Source organism: Leiobunum rupestre, chromosome 1, assembly GCF_980474605.1.
Source record: "Leiobunum rupestre chromosome 1, qqLeiRupe1.1.hap1, whole genome shotgun sequence".
Classification (NCBI taxonomy): Eukaryota; Metazoa; Arthropoda; class Arachnida; order Opiliones; family Sclerosomatidae; genus Leiobunum; species Leiobunum rupestre.
The window spans coordinates 72,590,907-72,609,706 of NC_143384.1; the positions used below are offsets into that span (position 1 = coordinate 72,590,907).

General features: G+C 34.9%; 1 protein-coding gene across 5 annotated transcripts in view; it reads right to left on the reverse strand.

The window, feature by feature from the left end:
- LOC149966323 (plexin-A2-like) overlaps positions 1 to 18,800 on the reverse strand; it is a 186,947-nt gene that overhangs the window by 41,317 nt on the left and 126,830 nt on the right. For all 5 annotated transcript variants that reach the window (XM_090152918.1, XM_090152911.1, XM_090152902.1 and 2 more), the window contains one exon: positions 3,135 to 3,446. In XM_090152918.1, coding sequence (XP_090009044.1) covers positions 3,135 to 3,446 — 312 coding nt within the window. The remainder of the gene's footprint in view (positions 1 to 3,134; positions 3,447 to 18,800) is intronic.

Sequence of the window (18,800 nt, forward strand, 5' to 3'; positions counted from 1 at the left end):
ATGGAACCGACCCGCCCCAAAGCGGATAAATCGTGAACTACGATTAGCATATAAGCCCTCCCAAGAAGCCGAGAAGATTCCGTCTGCTACAAAGTCTTATTTTCACTACACGCGAAAGTCTGTTTTCTTTAAGACTCCTAAGAAAGTTAAAAGATAAAAAAATTCGCCAAGGCTTAGTTATTGTCCTCATTTTTTTACGGGAATTTAAAAAGGCTAAAATTTTAACGGTCTTACAATAAAAAGCTACATTGTGAATGCCTACAATTTTTTATTTTCTTTTTCCCAAAAGCGTAAAACCCGCCTTTTCGTGACTTAACGCAATTTAAAGTTGGAACTCACGAAATAGTGTCGAGATATTAACGATTAAGTACGGCTAATCACCAAGAAACCAGTATTTCGCGCGACCAAAGCCGAGTTTCTTTTAAAACAAAAGGAATATAACATTTTTTCTTGACCGATAAGGTTTGATAACGAGAAAAAATAGGAATTACATACACGATACGCGTGATTCTAAAATATGTACACGGAAAATTTATATTTTAACTCTGGCTTTAAAAAAAAATGGCGCCTCATATTTACACGCCTGTTAAACAAAATACGACGCGTCGCCTGAAAGCAGAATTCAAGTTACCAAGGCCCCCCCACTCAAATCTTCAATTTTTTTTATAGGAAAAATAGGATAATTGTTCTAATAATATAGGACTTTATAGGAATATGCTATTTAAACAACTAACTTTATGCATTTAAAAACAAAATCTATATTTAGAGAAATAAATCTTTGATTTTCACTTAAAAAAGAAACTATGTAACCATTTTATCACAAAAATATACTAGTAGTTAACCATAACAAAAGTATAGACTAGAATGACTTGGTATAGGAATTTATCCTATAGCTAAATATAGCAATTAACTGACTTGTGAGTGGTTGGATTTGAAATGGGCAAATTATCAAAATTATGGGATTTTATAGGACGTTTGCTAAAAATATAGGATGTTATCGGACATTTTTGAAAATATAGGATTTTATAGGAATTATAGGACTCTGGGGGCCCTGCGTTACTTTATACGCAAATCTTAAACATACGTGGATTTGAAGGCGAAAATTTAAAACCATGCGTATCAGGAGCTTAAAAGCACGCGCTTAATATTTTATTTTTTTACTTAATTTTTTTCAAGAGCTTAAAAAGCAAGCGCATTATTTTTTAACCGATAAGCACTGTTACTAGCGCCATCTTGTCGGATTTTTTTATTCATTTCAAGGAAAAAAGGATTTTTCAGACGAAATGGGAAAAACTAGCGGTTTCTGCAGATAGATCTCGCCGCAAATTGAGTGAAACGAATTCGGTATTCGACAGAAAATTAACCAAAATGACTCGCGGCTTTCCCGCCAGGTCGCGCCTCATTTCCGATAAAGCCAACCGTAGAAGAAGAAAGATTGAATATTATGCGTGGAAAAAAATATTTTAGTCGTGCAGAGAGCTTCCAGGAAAACCCTTTAGAGGGACTGACAACTACTATATTGTAAAAACGGTCGCGAGTGGCTCTAAATCTGTTTTCTAGAATAGGCTAGGTTAGAATAAACGGAACGATAATGTAGTATAACTTAAACGCCCCCCACTGTCAATTGAAATAAATTAGAAACGTGACCTTCGCGGAATTCTAGGAGAAGGGGCGAATCCCTTTACAGATTTATTGGTTCTTGTGTCGACATTGTAACACCCAATTTCTCCCCAATCGTGGCGCTTTTGAATACATTGAATACATTTTATTTGTGGCACGTCTATCAAAACCTCGACAGAATCGCCACAGCTACAAAAATGTGGAAATAGACCTAGTTACTATTGCGAAGGCCAATTTAAATCAGTGATTAAAATTAAGATTTAAATCATGATTTAAAAAAAGTCGTCGATTTAAATCACACAATGCATTTCAATGGGGGAATTAAAATCTGAGCCAAATAAAATATTAAATAGTAATTAGATTTAATAAGATTCAATTCAGGATTATCTTATTAAGAAAATCAAAAAAAGTGCCAACCCTGCAATGTAGTGAGGCTCCGATAATTCAGGGTTGCCAGTTTTTTCTCATACAAATTCCATAACTTTTCGTGGTCCATCTTTTGATATTTTCCCCAGACTTATATTGTGGCAAAATTTGGTAATTTAACCTGTAGTTTAGTAAAGGTTTCCTATTTTCTACCGAAATTAAATTCCCTCACGTTTCTGATTTTTAGACCCATATTGAAATTCCCTAATTTTTCTAGGAATTCCAAATACCCTGGCAACCCTGTAGTTAGTTTCAAAAAGTTACTCCCCTAAAAAACATTATTCCCCCTTTGGGTAAAATTAATTGAGCTAGAATTAATTTTAAGCAAGTGGCAGCTTGACGTGTAGTAGCTCTTTTTTTCGATAGATGTCGCTAGCGTCGAAATAAAAAGGCGGTACTTACAGGTACCCCTCGCGTTGATTGGATCGTTTGTAAATTGGTCAATAACAAATTCCAACAATTATAAACAATATTTAACATTTGAACTAAGTTGGTTCCATATTATAAATCATATACAAGAGAAGTAATAAAGTGAAATGTTTAATAAGAAAAACTTAGGAACGACCCTCATAAATCTCAGATTTCCCCTTTCTGTTCTGTAAACCATTAATTCCCAGATATTTTCAGGTCTGTAATCACTAATCAACACTTCTTAAGCTATTGGAATCCCTAAATTTTTCGCAAAACTATCGGTTCATTTTTTCGCAAAACTATCGGTTCATTTTTACGCAAAACTATCGGTTCATTTTTACGCAAAACTATCGGTTCATTTTTACGCAAAACTATCGGTTCATTTTTACGCAAAACTATCGGTTCATTTTTACGCAAAACTATCGGTTCATTTTTACGCAAAACTATCGGTTCATTTTTACGCAAAACTATCGGTTCATTTTTACGCAAAACTATCGGTTCATTTTTACGCAAAACTATCGGTTCATTTTTAAGCAAAACTATCGGTTCATTTTTACGCAAAACTATCGGTTCATTTTTACGCAAAACTATCGGTTCATTTTTACGCAAAATTATCGGTTCATTTCTACGAAAAACTATTTCAATGAATAAAAAGTAAATGTATTTGTATCGCCTACCTTCCTCTCGGTCATGACGTAGAGCGATTCCTTCTTGTGGTCGAAGAGCATGTCCGGGTTGACGGGGCTGCCCTGGTCGATGGCCACGTCGCTGTACTCCTTGGCGCTGGTGACCGACTCGACGACGGCTTTCTTGAGGTGTCCGGTGGAGGTGCCCAAGAAAGCGACGGTGTAGTCGTGGGTGGACGTGGAGGCGACGGCGCTGAGCAGGACTCCGCTGTACGTCAGGACGGGAGTCGCCTCGATCGGCATGCTGCCGCCGATCGGAGTGTTCACGTCCAGACCGCAAAAATCGTCGCTGATTTGGACTTGCTGCGAAACAAATATTACATTCATTATCAAATACCGCCAAGACACGGTCACGTCCACGCTCGACTGAATTAAAGCCATTAACAGTCGCCCGATGACTCGGGTGGTAACCTTGGGTATTAGCCTAGCTGATTACTATTATTACAGAGATTTTCCTGATTTCAGGCCAAAATGTTTATATTTTACTTTTATCTGAAGTTAATAAATTAAATGGGCAGGGTTGCCAAAAAATTTTGATACTATTCCCTGATCATTTTAAGAGATTTTCCCTGACCATTTTAAGGCCAAATGTTATATATTTTACTTTTATCAGAAGTTAATAAATATCAATGGACTTATATTTCAGCAAAAAGGTTATCGCAATGTTGAAAATAAATGATAATCATAGAATTTGTCATATATATATATATATATATTAACTACGTTAACCTGAAATTATATCAATAAGGGTTTTTTTGTTATTTGTTTTGCAGAAATTGGTTTTTAAAACGTCGCATTAAAAGGGTATATTTTAAGAAATTTTCATTGCAATAACGCGTTATGAACAATTTTCTGATAAAAACAATAACAGAGACAGGGTTGATAGTTGATACAGCTATCGACCACCCGATTTCCCTGATATATTTAGGTTTTCCCACGATTTTCTCCCTGATGTATCAAGGTTCAAGATAAAATAAAACTAAGATTGACAGAAAAAACTCATTTCATAATTGTCATTTTAGTTAAATTTGTTCAATACTATCATATAAAAGAAATGGAGTCGAATCTTTACTAAGAAAAACGAATTGACGTAAATTTGTATTCCTTAGGGCCAACTTTCTGAACGCCCATAAATTTCCCTGACGTTTCTGTCGACAATTGAATTCCGAGATATATCCCGATTTTCAAGGTTTGTATGAACCCTTAATTATATTGAGTGTAAAATATTTCAACTGTTTCGCTTAAAAGTCCTCTAAGGTAAAAAATAGCATTAATGAGTACGTAATTACTTGGTCCCCATATTAGCAGCGAATCTGGCGAATGTAGGTACACGAAAATCGTAACGAAAAATTCGCGATGCTAAAAAACCGTGTCATTTTTTTCCCAAAAAAAAACTAGAATCTAAATGATCTCTCAGGGTTCAAAAATTAGTTTCTCACGGCGGGGTCCAAAGAGTAAAAACTAAAAACCATGACGGAATAAACTACCAACAAAAACACGAAAAATAATCGCGATTTCTCGGAAAATAAATAATTTTTCCCTCAAAAACAATAGAAGTAAACAATACAAAAGGAAACGGACACGACGTGGGTTGGACGGAACGTGATCATGACCACCAGCCTGGATCCAACAAACCAAATAACAACAGACAAGTCGGACAATTAGAGAAGTTGGCGTAGGAGGAACGGAGAAATAACGACAATTTTGGAAAACAATCGAAGCATTTTTCACGTCTTTGAATTTTTTTCCCCCATCAATTCCCGTAAAGGTTTATTTTCCATTTTATTTATGGGCCGCGAAAGTTTTTGAATTTGGGTCAGAACGACTTTTTTGAGGCTAACGAGGCGAAGGTGGACGAAGGTCGCCATTTATTTCACTGACATCCTCACGGTGCTACTTTTATTTTATATTTCCGTATTTTTTCACCCTTATTTTAAACAAATTTAGAGGGAAAATAATGGTTGAAATTAGTTTAAAGGGTATATCGTTCAGAGGCTCAGAGCTAATGAAACAATTGTTTAACATGTGTTGCTAAAACGAATCCAAATGAATCAAAACGTTTTGACGAAGAATGTGTTACAATGAACGAATCAAAACGTTTTGACGAAGAATGTGTTACAAAGAACGAATCAAAACGTTTTGACGAAGAATGTGTTACTAAAAACGAATTAAAACGTTTTGACGAAGAATGTGTTACAATGAACGAAACAAAACGTTTTGACGAAGAATGTGTTACTAAAAACTAATTAAAACGTTTTGACGAAGAATGTGTTACTAAAAACGAATTAAAACGTTTTGACGAAGAATGTGTTACTAAAAACGAATTAAAACGTTTTGACGAAGAATGTGTTACTAAAAACGAATTAAAACGTTTTGACGAAGAATGTGTTACTAAAAACGAATTAAAATGTTTTGACGAAGAATGTGTTACAAAGAACGAATCAAAACGTTTTGACGAAGAATGTGTTACTAAAAACGAATCAAAATGTTTTGACGAAGAATGTGTTACTAAAAACGAATTAAAATGTTTGGACGAAGAATGTGTTACTAAAAACGAATCAAAACGTTTTGACGAAGAATGTGTTACTAAAAACGAATCAAAACGTTTTGACGAAGAATGTGTTACTAAAAACGAATTAAAACGTTTTGACGAAGAATGTGTTACTAAAAACGAATTAAAATGTTTTGACGAAGAATGTGTTACAAAGAACGAATCAAAACGTTTTGACGAAGAATGTGTTACTAAAAACGAATCAAAATGTTTTGACGAAGAATGTGTTACTAAAAACGAATTAAAATGTTTGGACGAAGAATGTGTTACTAAAAACGAATCAAAACGTTTTGACGAAGAATGTGTTACTAAAAACGAATCAAAACGTTTTGACGAAGAATGTGTTACTAAAAACGAATTAAAATGTTTTGACGAAGAATGTGTTACTAAAAACGAATCAAAACGTTTTGACGAAGAATGTGTTAATAGAAACGAATTAAAATGTTTTGACGAAGAATGTGGTACTAAAAACGAATTAAAATGTTTTGACGAAGAATGTGTTACTAAAAACGAATCGAAAGGTTTTGACGAAGAATGTGTTACTAAAAACGAATTAAAATGTTTTGACGAAGAATGTGTTACTAAAAACGAATCAAAACGTTTTGACGAAGAATGTGTTAATAGAAACGAATTAAAATGTTTTGACGAAGAATGTGGTACTAAAAACGAATTAAAATGTTTTGACGAAGAATGTGTTACTAAAAACGAATCGAAAGGTTTTGACGAAGAATGTGTTAATAAGAACGAATCAAAATGATTTGCCGAAGAATGTGTTACTAAAAACGAATTAAAATGTTTTGACGTAGAATGCGTTACTAAAAACGAATTAAAATGTTTTGACGAAGAATGTGTTAATAAGAACGAATCAAAATGATTTGCCGAAGAATGTGTTACTAGAAACGAATTAAAATGTTTTGACGAAGAATGTGGTACTAAAAACGAATTAAAATGTTTTGACGAAGAATGTGTTACTAAAAACGAATCGAAAAGTTTTGACGAAGAATGTGTTAATAAGAACGAATCAAAATGATTTGCCGAAGAATGTGTTACTAAAAACGAATTAAAATGTTTTGACGAAGAATGCGTTACTAAAAACGAATTAAAATGTTTTGACGAAGAATGCGTTACTAAAAACGAATTAAATGTTTTGACGAAGAATGTGTTACTAAAAACGAATTAAAATGTTTTGACGAAGAATGTGTTACTAAAAACGAATCGAAATGTTTTGACGAAGAATGTGGTACTAAAAACGAATCAAAACCTTTTGACGAAGAACGTGTTACTAAAAACGAATCAAAATGTTTAGGCGTAGAATGTGTTACTAAAAGTAAATTATGTTTTAATAAAAATTAAATAAAATTTCTCAAATTTAATTATATAAAACGTTTTATAATTTTAAGACGAAACCGTACAAAACGACGTGCTTTGCTTACTTAAATCTTCAAAATAAAAAAGATAAGAGTCGAAATATCCAAAATATCGATAAAATTCATTAAAATAGTCCCTTTCCGCCAAAAACGAAGAGATTAAAAATGAAAAAATAGAACTCGAAACTTCGCTATCAGAGAGCGCCCTGAAAGGAGGCGGAGCTACGAACGACCAGAAAAGGGTCGACCGAACTCCGAAAAGTAACATCGTTCATTTCGGAGTGGAGGGGTACTTATTGAAATATGGAATCAAGAATAACCATTTTATTTCGTGGGAAATTGGGGAAAATGGAGGTCCACGAAACTTGTAATTTCGAGGATATATCCTCGTTTTATCGGTCGTTTGTTTCGCCTATCTATGAAACGTCCGAGTGGACGATAAAATATATTAGAAACGATTCTAATCTTTTATACGATAGAATATATATTCGGAAAACCCACTTATTTCACCAGCTATAAAATTATATTAATATAAATATCATTATTCATAGAAATTTCGACAGGCAGAATATCCTACAATATTTGATTAAAAATAAAACAAATTTTAGATTATATGTCATGACTGGAATTTTCGATCTCTTTTATACTATATTTTATTTTAGTAATACTTTAATAGATCAATTGTACTGTTAATTTAATTTAAAAATAAACTTGATGATTAGCCCTTAACCATTCCATGACATTTTATGAAACATGTACCAAATGTTATTTGTCTATATCGATTTTTAAACCCCAAAATGTTTAAGACAATTGAAATTTATCACAATCATCAAATAAATCGTTATATTATCGATTTTGAAACCCGTAGACGTTTAAGACAATTGGCGCATTTTCTCGAAGCTCCAAAAATCTAATAGGAAAAATAGGAATCTTTCAGTAGATTTATAGAATTTAGCCCTTAACTATTCCATGACATTTTATGAAACATGTACCAAATTTGTTTTCGCAAATCATTAAGTCGATTTTTTAAAGTTTAAGACAATTGCAATTTCTTATAGTATTGTTTGGAAAATTAAGATTTCAAATGCTTATGAAGTGAAAATCCATGGTTTTTGGAAGGGTTTTTGGTTTGATAATTGATCGAGCTAGCGGTCGACAACTGTTCGGCATGAATCTGGTTATAATTTTGTTCGAAATTATACAGGGTTGCCACATTTCTTTCACAATCACATTCCCTGACTTTTCCAGGTTTTCCCTGACCATCTCTGGAGATTTTCCTTGACATATTTTGTGCCAAGATTTGTATTTTTTGTAACCTATATTTTAGTAAAGGTTTCCTATTGGCAAGCGAAATAAATCTGACTTTTCTGATTTTTAGCCTAATATTTAAAATTCCCTGACATTTCTTTGCTTTTTAGACAAATTTTAAAAATTCCCTGACATTTCCCTCATTGTCAGAAAATTTTTGAAATTCCCTGATTTTTAGCCTAATTTTTAAAATTCCCTGACATTTCCCTGATTTTTAGCCTAATTTTTAAAATTCCCTGATTTTTAGCCAATTTTTAAAATTCCCTGACTTTTCCCTGATTTTTAGACTAATTTGTAAAATTCCCTGACTTTTATACCCATATTCAAGTTCCCTGACTTTTCCAGGTACTGTGGCAACCCTGTTATATTCTAACTTCGTAGTTACTATTTTGTTTACCATATATATCAAAAGATGTTTGTGCTTAACCCTGCGCAGTTGCAAGTCTTATAAAAAATAGGAATACTATGAAAAATGAAGACCTGAAATCTGAAACCCAATCTAGCCAAAGTATAGTTGGATAGAGTAAGAGTGAAAACAAATTTTTACAACACACGTTTTACCTACGCGTTTACAATTGGGGACTAAACCCTTATATCAAAGGTAAGATGGCACTACATCATTGTTTAAATTGTTTCGATCGTTATTCTTCCAAGTACCGCGTTATTTTCCCAACCAGAGTTTTCCTCCAAATTATTGATCTTTTTAAGTCTTAAAGGCCTAGGATTTCTTCTGCCAGTTCAGTTCTCCTTTAAGTTTTCTTCCCGCCGCGCAAATATCCTGGTGGTAGGCCAACGTGTTCCGCGGTTGGCCTACCACCAGGATATTTGCGCGGCGGGAAGAAAACTTAATAAAAGTGGCAGAAGAAATCCTAGGCCTTTAAGAGCAATATTAAATATTATACATTAAAAATAAGTGTATAGAATAAAGGGCAGATACAAGGGTAAACAAGATTCCCGAGAAGTACATTAAAACATTTCCATAAAACAGTCATTTAATCTATAAGAAACGGCGTTACGAAGTTCAAGTAACGAGTGAAGAGTAAGTCGGGCCACGAAGGGAAGACGAGAAGCAAGGGGTTAGAAGTAGCGCGGGAAAGTAAACCCGCGTGGTAATCGGGCGCTAAACTGCTAACAAATCCGACGGCATGTTATGGCCGTTACAACATTAACGCTACCATTAGCAAAGCGAAACGGCAAACTAGCTCCGAATCATTCTTAGCAGGTATATCAAGTCGTAATTTTGACGAAGTACGCGAACCTCACCAGCCAGTACGTACTAGAACCTTACGAGGGGGTATAGTCGACGACTTAGTATAGTTTACGACGATACGAGTAGTTTCGGTAAGTAGTAGTACATTAGCATCATATCCCGGAGTCATAACTTCAGTTTGCGCCGAGCCTAGTTCAGTTGGATGTCTTGTCTAATAGAGGGACGAGACTGGAGTTCTTGGCGCAGTTATAATAATGGTTGCGGGGAAGGGGAGGTTGTATCATGGGCTGGCTTTTATTGCGGGCATTTCTTTTATTACCTTTTTTGTTAGCCGAGAGGGGGCGCTGGAATATATCCCGGAAACTATTTCCGTACGCATTCATTCCTTCCTTCTCAATCCCGCCCTCGCGCTCATGAAGTCAGTATCAAGGATACAGGGTGTTAGGGCCTGTTTTTGCTTTAAAATTAATCGTTAATATTTATTAAATACAATTTAGATAAGCCATTACAGCACTCACTGTGGCGACATCTATTGTGTCTTCTATAGAGAAAATTAAATTTTAAATATTGAAGAGACGGTACATTGTGTTGACATCTATAATGTCTTTTCGAAATAATTAAATTTTAAATTTTGAAGAGAGGGGTTATTGTGGTGAAATCTATAATATATCTTTTTTTTAAAAAAAAACAAATTACATTTTGAAGAGATGGGACATTGTGGTGACATCTATAGTCTCTTTTCGAAACCATTAAATTTTAAATTTTGAAGGGACGACGTTGTAGTAACATCTATAGTAACTCTTTTCGAAAAAATATATTTTAAATTTTGAAGAAACGGGGCATTGTGGCGACATCTATAGTCTCTTTTCGAAACCATTAAATTTTAAATTTTGAAGGGACGACGTTGTAGTAACATCTATAGTAACTCTTTTCGAAAAAATATATTTTAAATTTTGAAGAAACGGGGCATTGTGGCGACATCTATTCGAGAGCAAAACAGTCTAGCTTCTCCGAGGTAGCGCCTACGATCTAGCGTCTGCTACGGACAAATTAAAAAGTCATAATAACGTTGTTTTTTCTTCAACTTACCAAAATATAATACCAAATATTAAATTTTCCAATTGAAAATAACATGGGATTTTGACCTCAAATTGATCAATTTTGATGTTTTTATTGTCAATTTTAATTTCTTTTTTTAACATTTTCGAAATTTCGAAATTTTCCACAGGGGGCCCTAGGAATCAGTCAGAATCCCATGTTATATTTTCAATGGGAAAATTAAATTTTTTTGTTGTCAAAAACATTTTTCGTTGCCATGGCAAAACGGTTGCCCATTGAATAAATTCCCTTTCGGATTTTTCATGATACATGAAGGTCTACCAATCCCCCGAGTTTGAACAAAATCTGTGGGTTGCACTTCGGGATGTCTCCTATACAGTATGTGAAGAGCGTACATGAATGGCACAAGATTAGCGCGCAATCGCCATCACCCTGTACGCCCCCTGGTCGGCTCTTCGCCGAATTGGTGGCTTCGCTGTCAAGTCCGATTGGAACGGGGGTTTTCTCAAAATCCCAGAGTCGGCCTCTATTCGCATTATAGTGTGTGTGCGCGTCAGACTCCATAAATCGATACCCTTCCTTGCTGGCTTCGGTTCGGTTCGCGCGCCGCTAATGCAGTGAGTGTATTGCATGGCTAAAAGGAAAATATACAGACTTTTCCACTCCTATATTCACCTTTATTCGGAAATATATACGCGCTGTAAGCCATTCGCGGTGCTTTACGAATGGAGGGACCGTTACTGAAGCCACGTTCACTCGCTCCACTGGGGAAACCAGTCAAAACTAGTATTCGAACCAGGGTTGGCAAAAACCAGCCAGACTTGTTTAAACCAGCGAAAATAATTCCAGGGCCCCTACTCAAATCATCAATTTTTTATAGGAAAAATAGGATTATATTTCTAAAAATATAGGATTTTATAGGACTATTTATACAAAATTATAGGATTTTATAGGACTATTTACAAAACTATAGGATTTTATAGGACTATTTATACAAAATTATAGGATTTTATAGGACTATTTTTACAAAATTATAGGATTTTATAGGACTATTTTTACAAAATTATAGGATTTTATAGGACTATTTACAAAACTATAGGATTTTATAGGACTATTTTTACAAAATTACAGGATTTTACAGGACTATTTTTACAAAATTATAGGATTTTATAGGACTATTTTTACAAAATTATAGGATTTTATAGGACTATTTACAAAACTATAGGATTTTATAGGACTATTTTTACAAAATTATAGGCCTATATATGCTATTTCATTTACTAACTTTATGCACTTAAAAACAAAATCTATATTCAGAGAAATAAATCTTTGATTTTCACTTAAAAAATAGAAACTTTTTAACCATTTCATCCCAAAAATATACTAGTAGCTAACCATAACAACAGTATAGACTGAAATGACTTGGTATAGGAATTTATCCTATAGCTAAATCTAACAATTTAACTGAGTGGCTGGATTTGAAATGGCCAAAATATCAAAATTATAGGATGTTATAGGACTTTTGCTAAAAATATAGGATGTTATAGGACTTTTTCTAAAAATATAGGATGTTATAAGACATTTTTGAAAATATAGGATTTTATAGGAATTATAGGACCTCTGGGGGCCCTGTAATTCATGGTTAAAACCTATTTTTTTATTAACAAAATAATGAGAAATGAATAAGAAATATTGAAAATTTTAAATGCTATTTATTTCAAATTAAAAATGCAGAATATAATATTGTTTATTCCAAAACTAAACTAAAACTTAACCTTCACTTTTTGTCGTCTGCTACGTCGTCTCACGAAGTAAGGGGGGCTAGATATAAGCAATTGGGGATCTTAAAATTCATTTTGCGTATGAAAATACGCCGCCATGTTAGGGTATAAAAGCGGGTAAATGAGCCTGCTTATACCTCACAATGTAAAGGTACTGTCACCCGCAAAAACTTCATTTTGAAATCGTTCCATTTGAGCATTTTTGAAGTAACGATGGCTAGATATAAGCAATTTGAGCATTTTTTATTAGTAGTTTTAACCGGTTTAAACCACCTGTTACAACTGGTTTTTTAAATACTGATTCGAACCGACTTAAAAATAGTTTTTTGTAAGGTCTAGTGTGACCGTGGCTCGAGTTCAACGGGCGATTTCACTAAATTAAGTTAAATTTCGATTCCACGGCTTACAGGAAAAACAACGGCGAGCACCAGGGGTCTGCGGGGCGGCACCGGTAGGGGTCGAACGCCCCATTTCACTAAATTAAGTTAAATTTCGATTCGCGGGCCTTGAAAAAGCTTAATGGGCCGTATTTGGGGTCTGTACCGCGTCTTCGGAATGAGGTAACCGCGTCAAAGTAACGAGCGTCTTTTTTAGGGTAAACCCGGCGTATCCATTTGCGGGGCAGATAGGGTAATCTGAGGCGGATAAGCTAATAGCGGAGAGTATGTGTTATTTACCCGGGAATATGGACACCACCCCCCTCCTCTAGATGGCGCTTTTACGAAGGAGAAAAATATCCAGAGTCGTAAGAGCGAATGTTTAGGCATATTACGATATTCATAGGAGGCGACCGTACCGCGTACTATCTAATCGGAGATTGGTACGTAGACTTTACTCGCGCCGTACCTTCGCCACCGAGTGTCAAATGAAGTGAAAATTGAAACGCGGGGTACGTTTTCTAAAATTGTAGGCGCGTAGAAATTTAAAATTCAGAAGACGGAGGAATCGGGTGTTTCCAGAACGGCTTTCTACTCTTTATTTTATTTATGGAAAGCGAGCCGCATTGACGGGAAATGTCTTATTTCCAATGCAGATAAAACTGCGGGGCCGAGCTTTAAGAGTATGGCGTATATTTCTATTTATGAAGCTAGAAAAGACGCCCCGCGGTTTATTCTGAACAATAACACATGGGACGATCGTACGTGATACGCCCAGTCGCCTAAAGAGACAAGGAATGTATGACTTCAAATTAAGACTATCGCTTGTCTAGTATTTTTTACAGCTAACGTCGAAAGTCGTTTTTTTTAAATTAAAACGTGGTCAGTATTAAACGGGGTTGACACAGTTTTTTCAGATTCAAATTCCCTTATTATATCAGATTTTCCCTAGCCATATTCCCTGACTTATTTTATGACAAAATTTAGCGATTTTTAGGAACTATATTGTTAAGTTAACGACACCTCTTTTTAGGTTAAGGTACTAACAACGACTTAAACCCGGTTTAGTCCACACTCGTTAACCCCGTTTTAGTAACTAGGCAAGACATTGGGCCCTGTCTCTAGTTCGTTTATTCGAGTCCGAGTTGACACGGGAAAACCTTCTCCCCTAAAGCGATCTGGGCATCGCTTTTATATTCGAATATTGAGGCTACGCCTCCCTGAGTACGGAAACTAAACCGGGCGAAGGTCGGGAGTACCATTTATTTAAAACATTTTTTTTTAACATTTATTTACATATCATATATCGTAACAATATGCAACCAATAATAAATTTCCTGATTATCACTGATTTTTAGACCCATTTTCAAATTCCCTGAGTTTTCTGACCTTTCGGAAACATTTTCAAATTCCCTGACTCTCAAGTTTTCAAGGTCGTGTACGAGCCCTGTGCTAGCCATATTCCCCGACTTATTTTATGACAAAATTTCGCGATATTTAGAAACTATTTGCAACAAAAAATAAATTTCCTGATTATCACTGATTTTTAGACCAATTTTCAAATTCTTTGACTTACCCCTGAATCTTAGACCCTTTTCAAATTCCCCGACTTACCCCTGAATCTTAGACCAATTTTCAAATTCTTTGACTTACCCCTGAATCTTAGACCCTTTTCAAATTCCCCGACTTACACCTGAATCTTAGACCCTTTTCAAATTCCCTGACTTTTTTCCTTAATATCAAATATCCTACTGTGGCAACGCTGCTGTATAAGTCTCAGTAAATTTATTTTTTTTTAGTAAATACTGAATGTAGAAATTTCAGGTCGAAATTTTAATATTCCCTGACGTGTGGAAACCCTGTTATTAAATTTATATAATAGACAGACCGCTAAACAAACGCCAGAAGGATAAATAGGTCAAATAGCTCTTTAGAAACTCCCAAATAACTATTAAACCATCTTGAAAACTACTCATCAAAATTGTAACGATTCCACTCGGTAGGTAATCTTTCGAAGGAGTGGGCTTCAACAGAGCCCAATTCACTGCCAAAGCGTTTCGATGAAAACCTCATTGCAAATTCAAACTTGGAAAATATCCCCTTAAATTAAACCCAAATACCATTCATCTCGAGTGCCCCCCTAAGAAACCCAGGAAAACCCCCCCAGGGGGCAGCGTACGTGACCAAAGACGATCAGTAAAAGGACAATCTCCCCAAATTATGACGAGGGTCTTTAATCCCCCCGAGGGAGGGGGGGAGTGGAACAGACCGATTTAAACAATAATTCGTTACTATGTATACATCTTTTCCGTACCGAAAACCGGAGCAAATGGAACGTGTTTAAAGCGTGGAGTCGACCATCCGCTATTATATTAAACCGTCGAGTGCATTTCGTTTCGGGGTTTTGACCAATCGTTGAACTGCTCGACCGTGAAGCCTCCGAGCTTTACAAGCTCTTTTGCGGACAAAATATCATCCAATATCAATCGCTTATTTGTCCAAAACGATATTTCCAAATAGAGCTCTGGATAGATCCTTCGAATTATATTCGGTGAAGGTCTAGTTTAAAGTACGGAGGGTAGATGGCGCTTTAAAAGGGGGCGGAGTTCACGCCGGTACTTCAAACTAGAACGTAGAAAATATAAGCTTTAAATAATCGAATTATTTTTATAAACTTTATTTAATATTTCACTAAATTTTTGATTTCTGCTTAAATTTTAAAGTTCATTAGTTTAAATACGTTTTAATTAAATACATTTTTAATGTTTAATTATCAAAACTAATTTTGGCACTAGAGAAAAGTGCTTTTATCCGTGAAATTAGTATTACTAGTGTTAAAATAACAGGGTTGCCACAGATATTTCGTATTCAAATTCTCTTGACTTTCCAGATAATATTAATCATAATTTATTCCCCGACTTATTATAAGCCAAAATTTGTAAATTTTTAACCGATATTTTTCGAAACGTTTTGTATTTGTAACCAAAATTGAATGACCTGCCATGTTTTTAGTTTTTAATATTAACTAAGTTTTTAATAATCTCCACTATCGGAAACCCTATCCACGACCGAAAACTATCGCTACGCCCCCTTTGGTTCGCCATTGAAACTTAGATAGGTAACGGCTAAAGCCGAAGCTATTAGTTTCCTCACCAAGGTTGCCACCATATTTTCAAATTCCCTGTTTTCCATGACCATTCAAAGAGATTTTCCCTGACTTAGCCAAACTTTCAATTAAATAAATGATAATCATTAAAATTACTTTCAAAAAGGGTCAAGAAAAAAATTAATTATCTGACGTTTAACAAATTCTTTAAATTCTTTTAACTTTTTAGGCCCATTTATAAATTCCCCGACTTTTCCCTGACGTGTGGCAACCCTGTCAACGTTATTCGTAAATTTGACTTTATAAATAATGATACTTGCATTTTAATATAATTTTTGCATCGTTTGCTTTTATTTCGATAAGTTTATTTAAGAAAAAAACGTTCTTATGACTTTTTAATGTGACTGTAGCAGACGCTAGATCGTAGGCGCTACCTGGGTTGGACATAAGGCACTAGTCACGGCATTTGACTAATAAAATAAATGCTCTAACAAATAAAATCAATCGAAATCTGGGGGCTCACTAGTCAATTTGACTAGTAAAAAATTAACTTAAATATCCATAAATATGGCGTAGCATAAATTCTTTCACCAATTCCATTTTATTTCTATCATGTAACTTAAGTGATAATAAACTCCTATTTTAATTCTGACTGGTTTTTATACCCCCCTAGTCAGTGACTACTAAAATAAATTGAGATAGGACTTAACTACTAAATATATCCTTATGTCCAACCCCGGGCGCTACCACGAAGAAGCTAGCGCCGTTACACCTAGACTCGTTTCGGTCGCGAATAAGATTAAAACCGTGCAAGATTGTACAGAATAAATCTACTGTAAAAGTTTACGCTACACGTATTCCAAGGGTATGCTTAACCTTTCCATTACCATCCACCTTAAAAACCCTTTCTTTCGGGACTAGGTTTCGCGATTTTGAATGGAGAGGTTAAGCATTCGGCGTTTCAAAGCGAGAAATTCTGAAGGCAACCAACAACGTTTCGCTGACGTTTCGTCAAACTAACTTGGTATAGTGTCAGGCCAGCATTTTGAAGTTGGCATTGAGGCTTTGCTGAATACGATTGAAAGGTGAAATATTCGTATTATATCTGGTCGTTTTCGTATCGCGTTGTGGAAATCTAAAAGCAGGGAGGCAGCGGTTTGGTACCCTTCGGATTTCGTTAGAGTCGGGGCATAAAGGGGGCAGACCACCTTGTATGGGAAAATAGGGCTTCCCTTTGTGTCACCGAATTTGACACGCGGATATTTTCATCATTTCTTTTCTCAATGCGAACTGCGTTGTCAAAAACTGGGACAGCTGCGTTTCCAACAAGCCTCCTTCTCACTACCCGTTCAAAGATATATTTTTATATTTCTTCGTGAACCTGATTCACAATTCTTTCTCGTCTTGTTGCGTGGAAAACGAATAATTGGGACTCATTCATCGAACACTTTATAGTTTTTATTGGTTGATTTATATTAAGAATATTTTCTACAGGGTTGCCACCAAATTTTCAGATTCAAATTCCCTGACTATTCCCTGTTTTCCCTGACCATTTTAACAGATTTTCCCTGACTTATTAAGGCCAAAATTTTTCTTTTATATTTTACTTTTATCAGAAGTTAATAAATTAAGATGAACTTATATTTTAGTAAAAAGGTTATTTCAATGTTGAAAAAATTTGCAAAACATTCAAGGAAATAAATGATAATCATAGAATTTGTCATAGATCTAGAGTTGAATTACCTTCAACAAGTGCCAAGATAAAATTGAATTCCCTGACTTTTCCCTGAATTTTTACCAATTCTTAAAATTCCCTGACATTTTAGGCCCATTTTTAAATTCCCTGACTTTTCCCTGATTTCCCTGACGTGTGGCAACCCTGTTCTATCTTGCAAATAGGACTACGAAAAATTTACTAAATCACGCGATGGGTCGGACACTTGCCATTATTTTGTACGGGATTTCGGAATTTCGTAGAGATTTTGGCGATTTTATCATTACTTTTTGAAGTGATTTTGGGATTTCAATGTTAATTTACCATAGAGAGAGTTAAAAGATTTTGCAATTTTAGACAAATTGTACGGGATTTTGTTAATGTCGGACCCCTCGAAATCACGCAAGGTTTTTTTTTTAGAGAATTTAGTTTCCAAAATGATGTGGAATATTTTATTGGAAACTTTACTTTCCTAAATCAGGTGGAGTCTTTGGAATTTTGGTTAAACAGTAAACTAAACAATGTTTAGCCTTTGTAAATGGAATATTTTATTTGAAAATTTACTTTTCTATATCATGCAAGAATTTTATTTGAAAATTTAGTTGCCTAATAAGGTGGAGCAGGGGTTGCCACAAAATCTTCAGTTTAAAATTCACTGACCATTTTAAGAGATTTTCCCCGACTTTTTCAGGCCAAAAGAGTTAATAAATTTTAATGAACTTATATTTCAGTAAAAAGGTTATTGCAATGTTGAAAAAATTAGCCAAACTTTCAAGGAAATAAATGATAATCATAGAATTTGTCATAGATCTAGAGTAAAATTACCTTCAAAAAGTGTCAAGATAAAATTGAAATCATCGACTTAATACAGATTCTTAAAATTCCCTGGACATTTCCCTGACTTTTTAGATCCATTTTTAAATTCCATGATTTTCCCCTGACTTGTGGCAGCCCTGTCGAGTATTTTTAATTTTGGTTAAACATTTAACTAAATTATGTTTAGCCTTTGTAAATTTAGTTCCCTAAACCATGTTTAGTCTCTGTAAAATTTCGTTTCTACACCATGTTTTTAGTATTTTGGGGGTTTCAATGCAGGCCCGTACATGGGGGGTGCCAGGGGATGCTCAGCGCCCCCAAATGAGTACTTGAGCATCCCCAATCCGACCGACCCAAAAGAAATCGAT